Below are 17,196 nucleotides of genomic sequence, written 5' to 3'. Positions count from 1 at the left end.
TCATGCCACTTTGGACTCAACTAAAAAAAAAAGGTTTTTAAAGTTTAGCCCAAAAATGAAAATAAGCATTAACTAAATTGAAGTCTTTGCTTCTTTATTGGAACTAGAACAATATTTTTAAATGTAGAGATGTTTGTAAAATCACTAAAAAATGGAGCAGTGTTTGTTGTTTTTAACAAACCTTTGAAATTTCCACTCTCAGCCTCAACTTTAGTTTCACAACAACCTTGTCCTTTAATCCCTCCTCTGTCCCTCTTCTGCACTCTGCTCCAATTTGCGTGCGCGGCCCCGCGAGCGCGGGCACGCTCTGGGGGCTCGGCCCTACGCAATGGAAAGGGGGCGCGCCCGACTTAAAGCAGCGCGTTGTGTCCAGTGTTCATGTGTCGCAGATTTTAAAAAGTGAGAGAGGCAGGCAGCTGGAGTTTGGTGAGAGGGAAGCGCAGAGGCACAACGCACAAAACAAGTGCTCACACCGGGAGCGAGCGGCTGCAGTGACACTTGTCACAGTTTTTTTCCCTCCTCCTCCTCTTTAACTATTTTTATTTCAGCACTTCGAAAAGCAGCAGAGACCCAGTTTGTTTTCTGTTTTGGAGCGTGTGGAGCAGCGCGCGGCGATGGAGCTGTCATCAATAGGAGACCAAGTGTTTGCAGTGGAGTCAATAACAAAGAAGAGAGTCAGAAAGGTAAGCAGGACAACAACTAATACACTTCATGTAACTTACATAACTTATTTTCGCTGTGCTTTTTAGCCTAATAGAGCAGTGTTCATGGAAACATCTAGAACAAAACTAGGCTACGCAGTCTCCCCACAGTTTACGCAAAAGAGATAAAAGACTCATCTGTTGTTTTATGTAGCTGCGCCAAAGTTTAACATTGTTTCAGCGCTCGGGTCGCATCCTGTAACCTTCCTGTGCAGCGGCTGAGATGCTGCAGCATGAACGTGTTTTGAAGGAGCCTACGCAGCTGTAGTAAAAATGTGAAAGGGGGTGTGTATCCTGAAAACGGGTATACGGCCAGTGTGCAGGGGAGCTACGCAGTTTATTTCGTTTACGCCAGCGAGGGGAGCAGCAGCGGCGGAGTATGTGGGTGAAACTGCTGCGTAATGTGACTGCTGCGTGATGGTGACACGCGATACGGTGGAGGAGATGTTGTGGACTGACGCGCTCACGCTTTTAACGCAGAGTACAGGGGCAGATTGTATTTAACGCAGCATGCCCCGTGTTTATATACGCGCATACTATTCCGTAAATAAATGAAAAGTGTAGTGCGACATCGCCTCCATGGAGTAGTATTGTAAAGTTTATGTAATATAATAGCAATACTATACGCTGCGTTTGATGTTTTCGTCCACCAACGGACATTGAAGCATCAGAGGAGTAATACAGTTATTTTTCAATCGGGATGACTGTGATAATTGTTTCAGCGTTGCTCAGGAGGTGAGACTTGAACGTTGCGCAACACCCAAGTTGTTTACATGTTCCCGTGGCCCCACCTATCTAAACCGCCGGTGTAATGCTCCTGACAGAGCCCGTGCATTGTCGAACCGGCCCGTGTAGCCATGTGCGGTCACGTCACCGCGATGTGGAGAGAGAAAAGCTGCTGTTTTGGAGGCCACCCAGCCCCGCTGTCATTGACGTCATCCCCCAGAAAAACACCATTTGAAAGGGAGAAAAATGTCCATGACCCTCCCTCCTTCCACACCTTAAAGTTACAGTCGTCCTTTTTCTCTGTGTGCAGCAGCAGCAACAGCAGCAGCAGCAGCTTGCTTCTGCATCGCACTGGACCGGATTAGAAGTGCAGGTTGTGTGAATGTGTTCAACTCTATGCTGCATCTCCTCTAAACGTGTCCCCCCCTTCCTCTCCTCTCTCTTCTCTCAGGGTAATGTGGAGTATCTACTGAAATGGCAGGGATGGCCCCCAAAGTGAGTAAGCCTTGAGTCATCAACCAGTGACCTCATCCTTTCAATATAAACCCAGTGGCCTTTCCAAAATATGCTTCTTGGTATCCAAGCTCCATGTCTGCGTGGATAAATAGCTAGAAAGAAAGAACGAAATATTTGAATGTATGTGTGTTTGTGTTGGCAGGTACAGTACTTGGGAACCAGAGGACAATATTTTGGACCCTCGCCTGGTCCTGGCCTACGAAGAGAAGTGAGTAATCATAGAAGACTTTTTGAATGCTTGCAAAACACTATTTTCTTCTTTTTGTTGTTTCTCACTGTCTGTTTCTATTTTTCTCTGTCTGTGTTTCTACCTCTTTCCCAGTCAGGAGAAGGTCAGAGCTCTGGCCTATCGCAGGAAAGGACTCAGACCCAGGAGGCTCGTCCTGCGGGTAGCGACACTTTCCTTTCTTTTTGGCTTACAACCCTTCACTAACCCTGACTGCACAGTGCAGAATTTGTAAACACAGTTTCACCTTTAGCCAGGTCATGATTGATGGATTGGTTAAAAATTTTGAGCATCTCAAAAAAAGACCTCAGACAGGTACGCTTTGAGTCGAGCAATTAAAAAAATTAGTGCATCATTGTCACATATATTGTGATAAATTAAAGGGGTACTCCATCAATTTAATTGTAAACTTCCATAAAGTTGCGTGACTCACAAAAGAAAGATTAAAACAAGAATGGTTCAAATCTAAGCAGCAGAGGCTGAGATATCCTGACTTTAAGTGTCTAGTACGAGTCAAGCTCCAAAAACACTGGATACTACAATTTCACAATTCAAATCAATAGCATCTTTATTTAGACACCCCCCCCCCCCCCCCCCCATGTTCACTTCTTTCAAACTCCACACCTCCAGTTTGTAATGTATGTTGTTAAATTTTCAGTCTCAATCCAAGCTGAGATAACCCTGATGACATCACTATGACATCATCTGGTGTGGGGGGGGGGGGGGGGGGGGGTTTACTTTGGACAGCTCCCTGTAAATATGAGTATTTATGTGTAAACTTGGTGGAATGCCCCTTTAATTACAGCAATATATTACCAGTGTTTCCCCTATAATTGTACAGGCCAGCGAGAACCCCCGCCAGGCCAAAAACTTTTTTTTTTTATGCCAAAAATAACACAAAATATCCATTCATTTGGAAATCAACAGCGTTTGGGGGGGCTCTGTGTACCACTGTTGTGAAATGTGAGTCAACCTCTGTCTCGTTGCCCGGGAAACTCTTGGTAGCGTAGCTCCGTTAAGGAATAGGGCAGTGCGTAATATGTGTGTGTAGCGAGTGTAAGAGAGCGAGCAGCAGAAAAGTGACGGCGAATGTGAGCGGAGGAAAAGTTTAGCAGGAAGTTGTCAGTCTGGCAGTAAATGTACAGTACAGACTACAGTGTGTCAGTTAATAAATGACAACTTTTCAAGACAAAGAAAAGTCACCGTCTGTTAACCCAATAAATGGGTTAGCGTACTCTGACGACACTCACTTATGGTGGACTGTCCTTTAAGGGGGACCAGTTAATCTTATTTTAGTGTCAGTCTCATCCACTCCTAAACAGAGAAACGAGTCTAATGAGTTTTGCTCAGCGCAGCCCCCCACCACCCCAAAGCAGTCAACCTAGGGGAAACAGAAAATAAAAGGAAAAACTCCCCCTAAAACACTGACTCATTGTTTAATAACAGCAGTTAGTGTTTCACTTTCTGTTATCCTTCTGGGCACGTTTCGTGGTTTGGTAACTGTCCGACCGTCACGTTGAGCAACAAAAGTTTCAATAACTAAAGACAACTGAAAGGACATGTTGTTTTCTTGAGTGAAGGGTGTGGCGTAACGGACACTTTGCTTTTCTTTTCATTACTGCCGTTGTTCTCTCCAAAAGAGGTCACACACCAGTTTTGGAGTTTGATAAAAGAAATTCGGCGAAATTTCAAACTTAGACGAGGCAAGTTACGATAAATGGGGTTCAAATGGGGTATTTCAGAATTTCAAAAAGTAGGGTATTACTTTTAACAGATAAGGCAGCTGATATTCTGTATTTTTGTTATCGTCAACCAATTTCTTGAAAAGACCAAAGCCAACAATGTGTTAGTCTGTTTCTTCGTGACTCTTTCTCCTCTGCTGTCCTAGAGGCACTCGGCTCCAAGCCCGTTAGTTCTCAGTGAAGATGTAAATCTTAAAAAATGGCTCAAAAATATATTTTTTCTTTTTAAAAAAAATGGCTAATCATTTCCTTAAACAGCTGGGCACTGTAGTTTATATCAAAATTTTATTGAACAGGAGTAAGGTCGTACTCACACCAAATCAGGTGTTGCAGCTCTCAGCCGCAGGGTTGAGCAGAGGTGTGTGGGGGTTGTGGGCGTGTTTGTGCTCTAAAACGTGACCGCTGTGAAACAATTAGAAAATAACGTTTCATTGATCTGATTCACTGGCTTTCTCGCTACCAGCGCTCCCTCTCTTCATTCACTCTCTAGCTCGCTCAACCACAGCTGCTCTCTCGCTCGCTGGTGCTCTCAGCTCTCTCTCTCTCTTTCTCTCATCTTTTTTAAAATGAGTTGGGAAGCCGACAGCAAAGCCTAAGAGAAATGTCCTCCCCTCCTCCTGGTCAGAGTTTTACAGCTCTGATCAGTCTGATCGACGACTGTGATTGGCCGCCACAGCGTGACGTTGGGTTGCATTTATCCAAAAGTTTACTCTGGATCAACTTTCTCGCTGCAGGCTGCTGCAGCGCCACTGCGGCCAAAACCCCCACAGCCTAAAAGCCACTGAACCCATTCAAATGAATGTTGTGGCGTTTTTGCCACACCGCCTGATTTGGTATTTACAGCAGCAGGATGTTGTCGGTGGGATTGAGTCAAAATAAACTACAATGTCCATGTTCATGGTAATGAAGGAGCAGTGTAACAGTGTGGCTCACTGAACATCAACAGTTGGATACACAGATAATACTTCGTAGATCAGTTCACTGTTGGTTTTGTTTTTTTCATGGAATTTGTTGACTACATTTCCTATAAAAGTTCTTTCTGGTATAGAACTGACTCTGGATACGTAGTGTAGCTGTTGTCATAAAATGAACGCAGTAATGATCAATCTGTTAACCTGTCACCTTCTCTCTGACCCAGAACATCTTTGCCATGGACCTCCGCAGTGCCCACAAGGTCCCGGACAAGCCTCCGCCCCGGCTACGCCTCTCCCTCACCCGCTCCATGAGCACAGATGTGGACCAGGGCGAGCGGGGCAGCATGTACTGTCGTCAAGCCAGAAGGAGGAGCAAGTATAGGGCGTCCAAACGAGGGCCAGATGGACCCTCAAACAAACCCATCCGTCCACCCAGGAAGAAGGAGGAGTCCATGGAGGAGGACTGGGGCGGCACCAGCGAAGAAGAGAAGCAGGAGTCTGAAAGCACCACTGAGGAGAGACGTGAAGACAGTTTATACGGTTTGTCAAGTCAGTCACTTAGAAATCCAGTCACTCAGTCATGACTTTTGACCTTTAAAAATCAACAAAAATGTCTGTTTCTGTCTTGAAGGTCAGTCCGAGTGCAGTTCCCCTCCCCTGCTGGAGCGACAGGACTTGGAGATGGAGGTGGAGGAGAAGGTGGAGGCCGACCTGACAGCAGTAGGCACAGAGATATGGACTGACAGAGCAGGCGGAGGGACGTCCGAAATAAGACTCAACCAAACATTTGCGTGCGACCAATCAAAGGACAGCGCCTCAGTGCCTGAGGCCGGACAAGGGGATGTTGTTACTGTGGGCAACAGGTCAGAGTGGGACAGAGGTGAGGCGGGTGTGGCGTCAGGGTCGGAGTGTCTGAGTCACAGATCAGAGGGAGGCGTTTGTCAGAGAAACAACACAACCTCGGTGATAGTGAGCGTTCAGGAGAGCAGCGAGACAGCAGGTGACACCACCGCTGTCTGCTCGGCTGCAGAAGCACGGAGGGAGGAAGTGAGAGGCGACAATCAGAGCGTTACTATGACAACACCAGGCAGTCAGACTGATCCCGCTGAAGCAGAGCATCCTGGGAAGGTGATTGTGACAGAAGTGACTATCAACTCCTTGACGGTGACTTTTAAAGAAGCCACGGTGGCTGAAGGCTTCTTTAAGGGCTACTGAACGCAAAGAAAGAGAGATCAAAATAACCATAATTAGACTTGCCACTCATTTTCTACATGTAAATAGTCGTATATGTAAGATAATTCTTCATGTTTACAAAGCTACACTCATTTCCTGCTGAGTTCAATGAAGAAATTATTGCCTTTGAATGAAAAGTGAGTGGTAATTTTATCATTGTGGCTCATTTATTAGGAGTGATAAGAAACAAGAGTCCCCTAAAAATGTGCTAAAATCATTTTCACATTGCAATCCAGCAGACAAAATAGATCTCAGTGGCAGGTTTCCTTCCTGGGGCTGCTGGGTTTACTGAGAGCGGGAGACAGATGGTGAGACAGCAGTCGAGTCTATAACAATACAGACCACATACTACTTCCATGCAGCTACTTTCTCCAGTCGTCTTCAGTGCTTTCCAGATACCAGTCTCAGATCTGTTCTCGGGGCCTGTTTCAGTCGCTCCTTTTCTTACGAATAATGTTTTGTAAAGATATCGCTCTTTTCCAGTATTCACACAGAGTTAACCGCATGCCCTGTCAGTCTGTGCCACACATGCACAAAGCCCTGTCCTGTGTGTTATTGAAGAGGTTTATTTCTGTCACAAAAGAAATAAAACAAAGGAGAGAACTAATACCCGCCGCTCAGATGAAGTTCTGCGTTTCAAGGAGGAGGGATGCACAAAAAAAGAAGTACACAGTTGTGTTTGCTGTCTCTGTCTTTTTACTTTTCAAGTATGAAATGCTACCTGGTTCTATTTTTGTATTACCAATTGATAGTCCACTCTTTTCACTAGCCTTTGTGCATCTCAAAAGAGGAAGTATCAGTTTACACCGCCGCTGTTAAACGCCGTGTAGGGTAATGTACAAATGGAAGCAAACGTACAGTACGTTAGGTCAGACAGTAGTGAGCTGTTATTTATTGCATGTCACATGTATAAGCTAAACTAACTTATGTCACGTATGTGTCTGAATCCGTCTTTCTCTGACAAAGATGAATTGTCAAACATGTCTTTTCTCTGAAAATGAATTTTTATTTTGACTGCATTTCCAATAAATATGTACTAAAATAACTGTTTCCTGGAGCTTATTTAATATTTGGGATTACTGACTGCAAGTTGAAGTAGTTTTATGTATATTACATATTAAATATGGGGATGAGGAGTCTTAACATGACAGCAAGACCTGAAATACAAATGATCAAAGAGTGAAGTAACTAACAGCGTCTACTCCTGCTCATGTAGTAAAGTAACTTATGTGCAACCGACTTGTATTTTAATTTATTTTACAGATCCGCTGTTGTTTTGCAGCCAACAGTGTCCCCAAAGTTGCCTCCCGGCTCACTGCTGAGGCCTGAAAGTCAACACACAGCAGCTCTCTGTTTGATTTATGATCCACTTGGATTTTGGGGCGCTATTAAGCAGCACAACAAATCCAGGGAGAGAATCTTTTAAAGTCAGCCTCTGAAATATAACTCACTCATTTTTCCTCTATTGAAAGCTGCAGCTTTTTACTTCAACTTCAGCCATGTTTAAAACAGCAGAGCTACTCAAAGTCTGGTAAAATATGTGTAAAAAGTTCTTCCCAGTTCTTTCCACCACTGAATGTGTTTTCCATCCATTATTGCTGTCTTGACATTGAACCATCATGCCTCCATGTATCGCCACTAGAGGGCATGTCCTTCCCAGGAAAGACAATTTACTGTAAGTGACGCAATTGAGTGTAAGTTAATAGTCTCTGATTCATAGGCTCAGTATGTCATGAGTGTGCCGTGGAAGTGGGGGATTAGAGTGTGTGTGGGTAGATACTAACAAGGAACATCATTTACAACTCATCAGCTATAACCATACATACTCCTGTAAATGTGAAAGAGTGGTTGAGCTGGTAAAGGGAAAATTACACTTTTTATCCTGCAAAAACCTCAAGATTCTGTACAAAAGTCAGCATGAGGCTTTGGAGACTTATGTCAGTGAAAATGTAGAAGTGAGCACACTGATCACTATAAACCAGCTGATGTGAGGAGCTCAGGGCGTGACGGAGAGGCTGACATGTAGCTTTCCTGCTCTTTTTGACTTTGGGATATAAACTAGTTGTGATCACAGAGGATTTCAGCATAGTTGATCTAATTTTCTTACAGGATAAACGAAATGACTGCAGATGTTTAAGATTAAAGCTTCACAACAAAATTAAAATTATTTTAATAAAAAATTTATAAAAAAGTTAAAACCTGGGAGTATGGATAAATGCACTTGGTCAAACATTTTTGTCAGATTTGAAGGGAATCAAAGTTTTACTCAGCAGTTATTCAGGTAACTCAGTCAGACCTGCTGATGTTCGATGCTCCATGTAATCTTATTAACTTGAAGGCAGGTACTAAAAGGTTTCATGCATCACAGCAGGTGTCGTCTTTTTTAAAGGTTGATGTGCAATAGATGATTTTACGGCTGGAACTAACAATTATTTTTCAACCTAAAATATCTTATTTTGTCCTCCTGACAAATGGTTCACGACCCGAAGATATTCAGTTTACTGTAAGAGGACTGAAAAAACAGGAAATATTCATATATGAGAGTCTGGAACCAGAGAATTTTAGCAAGCTTAGAAATTACTCAAATGATTATCACAATAGTTGGCGATTCATTTTCTGAAAATCGATTAATCTTTGCAGCTCTACATGAACATATACAACCTATAAAAATATTTACCCCACTTCACAGTTTTAATGTTTTGTTTTTCAACATTGAATCAAAGTAGATTTAACACTAATCGACAGAAAAACATCCTTAATCTGTACAAATATAAAATACTTGCACTTGCATGTTTTTGGTGTTGTCCTATTAAAGGGGGTGAATTCTTCTGCGGTCATGTATTTAGTATTTGTAATTTAACAGATCATTTTATAGAGATGCAAGTTTTTTTCTGTTGATCAGTGTAAAAAACACATTAAATCTCCTTTGATTCGTTGTAATCATAAATAATGAATAAATAGTAATAAAAACGGGAAAAGGGAGGTGAATATGTTTCAAATACCTGTTCTTATTTCTAACAAACAGCCACATGCAGGACGCATCACTATTGGTAATTTTCATTTTATTATAAAAAAACAGTATTTGAGTCCACAGTTTGTGTTTCCTTTGTACAGTAAAAAATATTAAATTAAACTCCCAAAGTTCTTAGCAGAAAGATAAAGAGGATGGAGTTTGGGGAGGGGGAGAGCAACTTCCCCCAGAGGAGGAGGAGGAGGAGGAGGAGGAGGAGGAGGAGGAGGAGGGGGGATTTAAAGTCCAAGGGAAGCAGCAAAGGGGACGAGGCAGAAAGAGACGGAGACAGACTGCTCAGATCTCCTCCTTTCTCCTCATTTCTGTGCAACACAGTTCATTTGGATCAATATCCTCTGTTTACTCCAAACAGTAGAATCCTAAAAACACTAAAAGGAGCCCACCCCGCTCATTTTTTCACATCCCAGCCCATGTACTCAAAAAGTTACAGGCACACAGGTATGCACCCCCCCTCCCCAAGCCTCCACTGCTCCATATTAAGTGTCTTTAAAGGAAGGAGTGCACACACATTCGAGGGAGAGGGCTTGCATGTTTGCGAGGGAAGAGTCCCTTCCAGCATGATAGATGTCCGTTACAGAAGCTGGCTGGGACGTCACGATGTGTCCGTTCAACATCTCAAACTCACAGCAGACCCTCAACAACTGCAAAAAAAACACTGACATTTCATTATTCCCACCTGGACAGACCCAACTAAAGACATCTAAAGTGAAATGAAATATCCACTAATCCCCCGTCTTAACAGTCAATAACAAAAATATATTTCTATACGAATTGTAGCAGTCTTAGGGTACATAACACCCCCCGCCCCCCCTCCCCCCGAAAAGAAAACAATAAATAAAGCAAACCCAAACATTTAAAAAGGAAGATATGCATCATGTTTGGATTTACATTAATAATAATCCACATCACTCTGCAAAACAGAAATAGACAGAATGAATGATGGGAAACAAACAAAAAAAAAGTTCTTTGCATTAAATCATTTCCTCTTTAATTCTTGTCCACTTTTAAAATCTTAAAAACGTTTCTTAAAAAAGGCAAGTACCCCTATTTACCCCCAAACCCCGAAAATATTACCTTTCTTGTATTCTGCAAGAGGTGGAGGTAGGGGGTGCTAGAGAAACCATCCCCCTCTTTGTCCACAATTGGCAAAAAAATATATTAACAGCAATAACTTACAATTTATTTATTCTAATTTATTTAACGACTGCTTGATTTATTGTTCATCTCCCATAGGAAGTTCAGTTCAATGCATCTTTATTGAAAACATTTTAAATAACATTTAATAATAGTATAAAAAAGAAAGGCTAAGTAATAACAATAACACTGTCCTGGGTGAGTGCAGTTTGTGCGAAGAATCACAGAGCTTTTCCAGCTCAACTTGACACGTTAAGTAGAATTCCTACATGATGTCCAAAGGATTGTGATTCATGTTCTGACCCAGCGGGTCCTGACTGTTGCCCCCTGGCCCGTGGAGACCCACCATGCCACTCAGCTGAGATAGCATAGCGCTCTGGTCCGACCCAAACTGTTCCATAGAGTTCTGTTGCTGCTGCTGGGTCGTTGGCTGTTGTTGTTGTACCATACCCGGGTGGTGCTGGTTCAGGTGGCCCGGATGTGGGGAGCCCGTCTGCATCTGGGGGGAGATGTGATGTGGGGAGGGCTGAGGCTGCATGCGTGGGGACGGGCTGGAGTGTGGCGGCTGGGACTGGGGTCTGGGTGAGGGCTGTGGGGATCGCACCTGGTTAGCCAGGGATGTGGGCAGCGCCTGGCCCTGCAGGTGTGGGTGGGGGGACTGGGCCATCTGCTGTGGCTGCTGAGGGCTCATGGGATTGCTGTGCTGAGCTGGTGACCCCCCAGGACCAAGATGCTGCTGCTGCTGCTGGAGCATCCTCTGATGGAGGGCCTGCTGGAGAAGGGCCTGAGAAGATTGAGGAGGGGGGCCACCTTGAGTGGGTTGAGGGCCCTGAGGTGGCTGTTGAGGACCCCCTACACCCCCTCCACCTGGCCCTGCATCACCTCCTGGCAGGCCAGCCATGGCGTTCTGCTGCTGCATCTGGAGGTGGTGCTGGTGCTGGAGCCTCTGTTGCAGTGCAGCTGTGGCCTGCTGCTGCGCCACCGACCCTGGGTAACCTTGGCCCTGCTGGCCCGGGGGACCACCAGCCTGCTGAGGACCAAGAGGTGGGCCGCCGGGTGGGCCTCCCACTGGAGGAGGCTGCATTCCAGGTTGTCCCATGTAGCCCTGCCCCTGTGGTGGCTGTGGCTGCTGGAACTGGCCGTGATTTACTCCCATTTGCTGTTGTTGCTGCTGCTGCTGCTGCTGCTGCTGCTGCTGCTGCTGTTGTTGCTGCTGCTGCTGCTGCTGCAGATGCCGCCTCATGAGCAGTTCTCTAAACTGGGGACTGTTGAGATTTGCCATTTGTGGCCCCTGGCCCTGCATACCTCTTCCTCCACCTTGCTGCTGTTGTTGCTGCTGCTGCTGCTGGAGAGCTGCCACTTGCTGCTGTTGTAAACTGCTGAGCATCGGCCTCTGCTGCTGTTGTAACTGCTGCTGCTGTTGCTGCTGCTGCTGCTGCTGTAGCTGGGCCATAGCGGCCATGTTGACATTCGTCCCTCCCTGGCCGCCCATGTGCATCCCTGGCTGGCCAGCACCTGCAGCATTCATGTTCACCTGCTGCCCTCCTCCTGCCATGACATTACCAACAGGACCCCCTGTGGGACCAGGACCTCCTGGGACCCCTCCAGGGACCCCACCTGGGACTACACCTGGGACCCCACCTGGTCCACCAGGGCCCCCCTGCCCCCCCTTGTATTTTGAGGCCCTCTGTTTAATAAAAGCAGCCATAAGCTGTGGGTTAGACCGCAAGATGTTGAGAACTTGCTGCTGCTGAACTGGTGAGCTAGGTGAGCGGAGAGTCCGTAACAGCTCCTGGAGGGCTGCCTGGGGGATGTTCCCACCAGCAGCCCCTGGGATACCAGCAACTCCAGGGAGAGCTCCCCCTGGGACCCCACCACCAGCACCTTGCTGTTGCTGTTGTGCCATATTCATCAAGGCAGCATGGCCCTGAGCTTGTTGGTGCTGCTGCTGCTGTTGTTGTTGCATTTGCTGCTGCTGCTGCTGTTGTTGTTGTTGTTGAGCTGCCATCATGGCTTGATGGCCCATTTGGCTCATCATAGCTTGCCTCTGTTGGGGCGGCATCCCCTGGCCTGTCCACTGCTGTTGCTGTTGTTGCGGGTTTTGAAGTGGAGCACCCATCCTCTGCTGTTGAAGCTGCACCTGAGGGGGGAGCTGGCCCTGGGGCAGGTTACCCTGCTGGGGGGGTTGCTGCATGGGCCCACCAGTGCCAACCATCATCCCTGGAGGAGCACCTTGTTGTTGATCCATGTGGGCCCGAGCAGCTGCCACTGCTGCTTGGGTCTGCGGTGGCATGCCCTGGGGTCCAACTATCCCTACTTGCCCTGGGTGACCCATGGCCATCTGTTGACCTTGACCCTGTTGATGGTGGGGGTGAGGAGGCATCAAGCCTGCAGCTGCCTGGGCTGCTTGTCTCTGTAGAGCCATCTTCCTCTGAGCATCGGCTACCTGTTGGATCTTCATAGCAATTTCTACTGCTGCCGGTGGAGGGCCGGAAGGTGGCTGCTGTTGCTGCTGTGGAAGAGGAGGCTGGCTCTGGGGCTGGTTGGGAGGTTGTTGGCCCCCAACATTTCCAGCCATGACCGCGCCACCAGGCTGCTGCTGGGGAGGTGTTGCAGAACCAAGAACCGGTTTTCCCTGGGACTGATGGATTGGGGAGGAGCCTGGGGGTCTGCTGGTATATGGAGGCAAATTGTTGGGGTGCTGCTGGAGCTGCTGGGGGTTGGTCCCTGCTCCTGCTCCACTTTGCTGCGGCTGCTGGACCTGAGGGTGCATCTGCTGCTGATGTTGGGGAGAGCTCATCATCCCCCCAGCTCCGCTGCCTCCGCCCCCCATCTGCTGGAATTGGTGGTGAAGGTGGTGCTGAGGAGGTATTCCACCTTGTGAGGGCATCCCACCTGGCTGCTGTTGCTGCTGGACTCCGGGTCCAGGACCCATTACTTGCTGTGGGACTGGAGGCATGGTCTGAGTCGGGGTCTGGGGAGTTGGAGGTTGGGTTCCACCAGATGTGGGAGTACTGGGTGCAGTGGTGCCATTGTTCCCTGGCGATGGAAGTCCTACAACAGGTCCTCCCGGTGGCCCTCCGGCTGGCTGCCCCACCCGCTGCATGCTGGCCATCCTCCTTCTTAACATCTGGGCCTGCTGGAGCCTGTGCTGCAGCTGTTGCTGCCGGAGCTTTTGCTTGATGTTCAGGCAGAACGGGACGGGACATTTGTTCTCCTGACAGTGTTTGGCATGGTAGCAGCACAAAGCAATGAGCTGCTTGCAGATGGGACAGCCGCCGTTCGTCTTGCGCTTGCAGCCTTTTGTGTGCTGAACAACACGCTTCATCTTCTGGCAGGACGGCAGGGAGCAGTTGGCGTTGCGGCACTGGCATGCGTGGACCAGCGACTGGATGCAGCGCTGGATGCTGAGGCGACGAGAGTCTCCAGGGCTCTGGGTAGCTGCTGCTGCCTGGTTGTTGCTGTCATCGTCCAGTCCAAGCCCCAGTTTATCCATCTTGTGCTCATGACCTTTAGTGTTGTAGCAGGTGATGCACAAGTCATAGTCCTGAAGAGGGAAGGGAAAAAAGAGAGATGGGAAAATAAATATGAATTCACTTGATTAATTGATACAGGTTAAAACTTTACAGGAAAACAATAATCAACATTATGTACATTGATTGTACATCAGCACAACCACTACATTTTGTGCCATCCTGTCTCAAACTGTGTAGTGTCTTGGCTTGGCTTTTGATAAGCCTTCAAACTGATTAATCTTGGTTTGCCACCGTTCCCTACAGCGAGGTGCCCACATTAACGCACACCACGCAGCCTTTTTCAATATTTTCCCTTTATGCAACAGTCATTGCAGCTCATTGCTTTGTGCTCTAGAGAAACATCAGCGAGCCTTTGTGACTCTTCTTCTGCCTAGATTTTACAAACTTTTATCTGAGACTATTGATGAGTGACACTCCAGTCGCAATAATTGTTTGGGTTCGCAGGTAGCACAGGGGAACAAAAGAGTCGCCCACCACCGCAGAGACCATGATTCAGTCAGTTTGGCTGGGAACTGGCTGGTTCTTTTTCACTACACTAGCGGCTCCTACTGGTTGGTCAAAGCACCAGTGTGGGAGACCTGAGACTTGACTCCATGTGTATCAAAAGGTATCACATGGCTTTCTACACCCTCTCCAGGCCAAAAGCCATAGTGGAGTTAGCAGTGACAATGACTGCAGTGCAAAGGAATTGGTTGTTCCAAATTGGAGGGGAGAAAAAATATTACAAAATTGTAGGAAAGACGGAAAAAGCACGTCTGTCATACTAACAGGCTTCTATTGTCTGAATAAATAAATGTTTTACCTCATCTATTCAGCAGCCATTATCATGAAAAAGAAAGCCAGTGGATTTGTGCTTATAGGAAATATTCCTATATATTACTTATGCCTTTGAAATATAAAATTCCAATAACTACTCTAATTCAAAATGGCAAGCAATTATACAAAAAAGAAACAACATGGAAACCCATGTGAGATGTCCCAGTCCCAAAAATGGTGGGGTGGTCTATATTCCCTTTTTAAAATAAGTGATCTTAGAGTTTTAGGTGACAAAGTGGGCTTACTAATATTGCTGCCACAAAGCACCCAACTATGTCTGTGCAGGAATTCATCATTATTTTGGAAAAACATTGTTTATCCTGTCAACACTGAAACATGACTGCGGTTTTTCCATTTACCCCCTCTGAAGAGGATTTTCAAAAGGCTGTTTTTGGTGTGATAAACGCCAGCATGTTTCCTCTCAGTTCAAAATTGATCTAGCTTATTGTGGGCACTCATGGTTTTCACCATCTAATGATGAAAAACATAGTATTTTAAATATTCACAGGGTTGCAGCCTTTTTGCTGTAGTTTCATCCCCAGTAAAATGCAAAGGGAGAAAAGCTCAATTTCAGCAAGTCCTGATTCTCACCTCGCAGACAGTGCAGTGGAAGCGGGTCTCCACGTGATGTTTACACTCGTTACAGGTGTAGACGAAGCGGTCTTGGCTCTGGTTGTGTAGCTCCACCAACATACACATGGAGCTCCACTTGGACCTCCTGAGAGAGCTGAACTCCAGGTGCTTGTCCCTGGCCAAAGTCAGGAAGGCATCGCGGCCGTCCATCAGGTCACAGGCCATCAGGGGGTCCGCGTCAGTGATAGGGGGCAGCGAGTTGGCGGTGGGGCCGGCAATGAGGCGGATGACAAAGAAGACCTGGCAATGAGAGAGGAGAAGATCAGCTGTAAGTTTACTAAACAGTCTGAGTATGTTGTGTGATTCAGGCCCTGCTTGAACAGACAGGCTTTCATAAAATGTGGTTTTAGATTAATACAAACATTCATCACTTGTCAACAACACCTAACTTTACCCTCCTTTACAACATCACTACAAGCTACACTTTCTACATACAAGTAGTCATGTGACCCATTGTTAATATAAAAATATAGGTTATAGCAACTTTAATTCACTCTGTTGTCGGTAAAGGTTAAAGAATTTCAAATTTTATACATTCACAGAGTGGAGTCAATGTCACAACTCCTATGACGTAAGTAACTGTAATGTTCTTATGGTATAATTAGTCCATATAATCCAATAAAAGAGTGAGCAGCTATTGCTACAATCAAATGAGAGACACATACCTCTTTATGTTTCTCCATGGTGGCGTAGAGTTTCTGGGAAAGGTCATTAGAAACATTGGGCATCCCTGGTTTCTTCTTATTGGCTCGGCTCAAGCTACTCTTGTTCTTGCTTGTCTTTTTATTGTTCTTCTTTTTGGCATTCTTGCTGTCTCCTTTTGTGGCCTGTGAACATTTTAATGTCGACTTCAACACAAAGCGCTGCCATGAAAAACATCAGTGTTTTGTGACAAAACAGAGTCTGCCTGAAAGTAATGACTCTTATTCTACTCACATCTGTGCTCTCATTGGAGGTACTGTTCTCCTCCCTCTTCCGCTCCTCCTCCTCCTGCTCCAGCTCCTTGATGCTCTCCTCCAGTACGTTGGGCCAGAAGTCGCCCTCAAAGTATGGCAGCTCCTTGGCACTGGTCAGACGGTCCTCTGTTGCCTGTTTGAAGATGTCCTGTGGGACAAAGAGGGAGGAAGAGACGAGTGTTCAGTGCTTGTAATGCTATAAATGTCCCTGTTAGCTTTTTCACTGTTGTAGGAAAGACTGGTTCATTCTTGACTTAGGAAACAGCAGTTGAGAAAACAATCTCACCACAGGGTCTATTTAATAGCTGTCTGGGGGCTTTCAATTAAATTATATGATCTTCATGATCAGATAGTTCGTCCAAGTAATTCAACATTTAAAACAATAAAAGTGCCCATTTTTCAGATTTTTTTTCCCCAGTAAAAAAAAGGAAGTTTGAACATCTGTACATGATCGAAAGCTCTAGAACAGCTAGTAAAAAGGATCTTGTGGTGAGATTGTTTTCTCAAAATGTCATCAAAAGTCATACTGCGCAACAGTTTGACAATGTTCAAGACTATGGGTGACTCAATGTTTTGACTGTTTTGCTGTGATAAATGCATTAATTCACATAGTAGGTCTAAAAACTTAACAGAAAACAAGTCTCACCTTATAGTCATGGATAATGCGCTCAGAAACAGCCTTGTCCAACATCTTCTTGTACCACTCCTGCAGGCGTTTTGGCTTGGGGATCTTCTGGTCCGCTGGGTGACAATGGAAGATGTAATCATCCCCCTCACTGGGTGGGCAGGCCCAGATATGACCCGCTGTAAACCTGAGACAGGGAGACAAGTACAAAAGTAAGAAATACATTAATTTCCTTTTCTTCCATCTGCCTGCTCATTTTCATGCTGTTGAAAATGCTCGGTTGGCGTTTCCATCTATCTCTAACTTATAGTAGGGTAGTTGACGGGTCAGCAACAAAACATGTTTTAATCACCTAAAGTATCAGTTTAAGTGTACGCTATATTTAGAATATTTTCACCACTTTATTT

The 17,196-nt window shown here is 45.8% G+C and overlaps 2 protein-coding genes across 11 annotated transcripts in view; one reads left to right on the top strand and one right to left on the bottom strand.

Moving 5' to 3' along the window:
- Positions 1–344: 344 nt before the first annotated feature.
- On the top strand, positions 345–7,103 carry cbx7a (chromobox homolog 7a). The gene is made up of 6 exons (XM_042393889.1): positions 345–683; positions 1,879–1,922; positions 2,086–2,151; positions 2,266–2,332; positions 5,050–5,365; positions 5,457–7,103. The coding sequence occupies exons 1-6, from the start codon at positions 615–617 to the stop codon at positions 6,038–6,040; spliced, it is 1,146 nt and encodes a 381-aa protein (XP_042249823.1). The 5' UTR covers positions 345–614; the 3' UTR covers positions 6,041–7,103.
- Positions 7,104–9,112: 2,009 nt separating this feature from the next.
- ep300b (E1A binding protein p300 b) overlaps positions 9,113–17,196 on the bottom strand; it is a 35,491-nt gene continuing 27,407 nt past the window's right edge. For 7 of the 10 annotated variants that reach the window (XM_042391699.1, XM_042391692.1, XM_042391691.1 and 4 more), the window contains exons 26-30: positions 16,811–16,976; positions 16,145–16,312; positions 15,874–16,035; positions 15,167–15,448; positions 9,113–13,770 (exon numbers count right to left, since the gene is read on the bottom strand). In XM_042391699.1, the coding sequence (XP_042247633.1) occupies positions 10,489–13,770; positions 15,167–15,448; positions 15,874–16,035; positions 16,145–16,312; positions 16,811–16,976 (4,060 nt within the window). In that variant the 3' untranslated portion in view covers positions 9,113–10,488. The remainder of the gene's footprint in view (positions 13,771–15,166; positions 15,449–15,873; positions 16,036–16,144; positions 16,313–16,810; positions 16,977–17,196) is intronic. The other 3 variants (XM_042391695.1, XM_042391698.1, XM_042391701.1) reach the window with 1 other exon arrangement.

The sequence above is a fragment of the Thunnus maccoyii genome, chromosome 18, assembly GCF_910596095.1.
Source record: "Thunnus maccoyii chromosome 18, fThuMac1.1, whole genome shotgun sequence".
NCBI lineage: Eukaryota > Metazoa > Chordata > Actinopteri > Scombriformes > Scombridae > Thunnus > Thunnus maccoyii.
Note: the sequence above shows the minus strand (reverse complement) of the source record. Positions and strands in the feature narration are given on the sequence as shown.

Excerpts from the sequence above, each read along its gene's own strand:
- cbx7a (XM_042393889.1), top strand. The coding sequence starts at position 615 with ATGGAGCTGTCATCAATAGGAGACCAAGTGTTTGCAGTGGAGTCAATA. Across the intron at positions 2,152-2,265 it reads GTCCTGGCCTACGAAGAGAA|TCAGGAGAAGGTCAGAGCTC; the intron begins GTGAGTAATCAT and ends CCTCTTTCCCAG. Across the intron at positions 5,366-5,456 it reads ACGTGAAGACAGTTTATACG|GTCAGTCCGAGTGCAGTTCC; the intron begins GTTTGTCAAGTC and ends TCTGTCTTGAAG.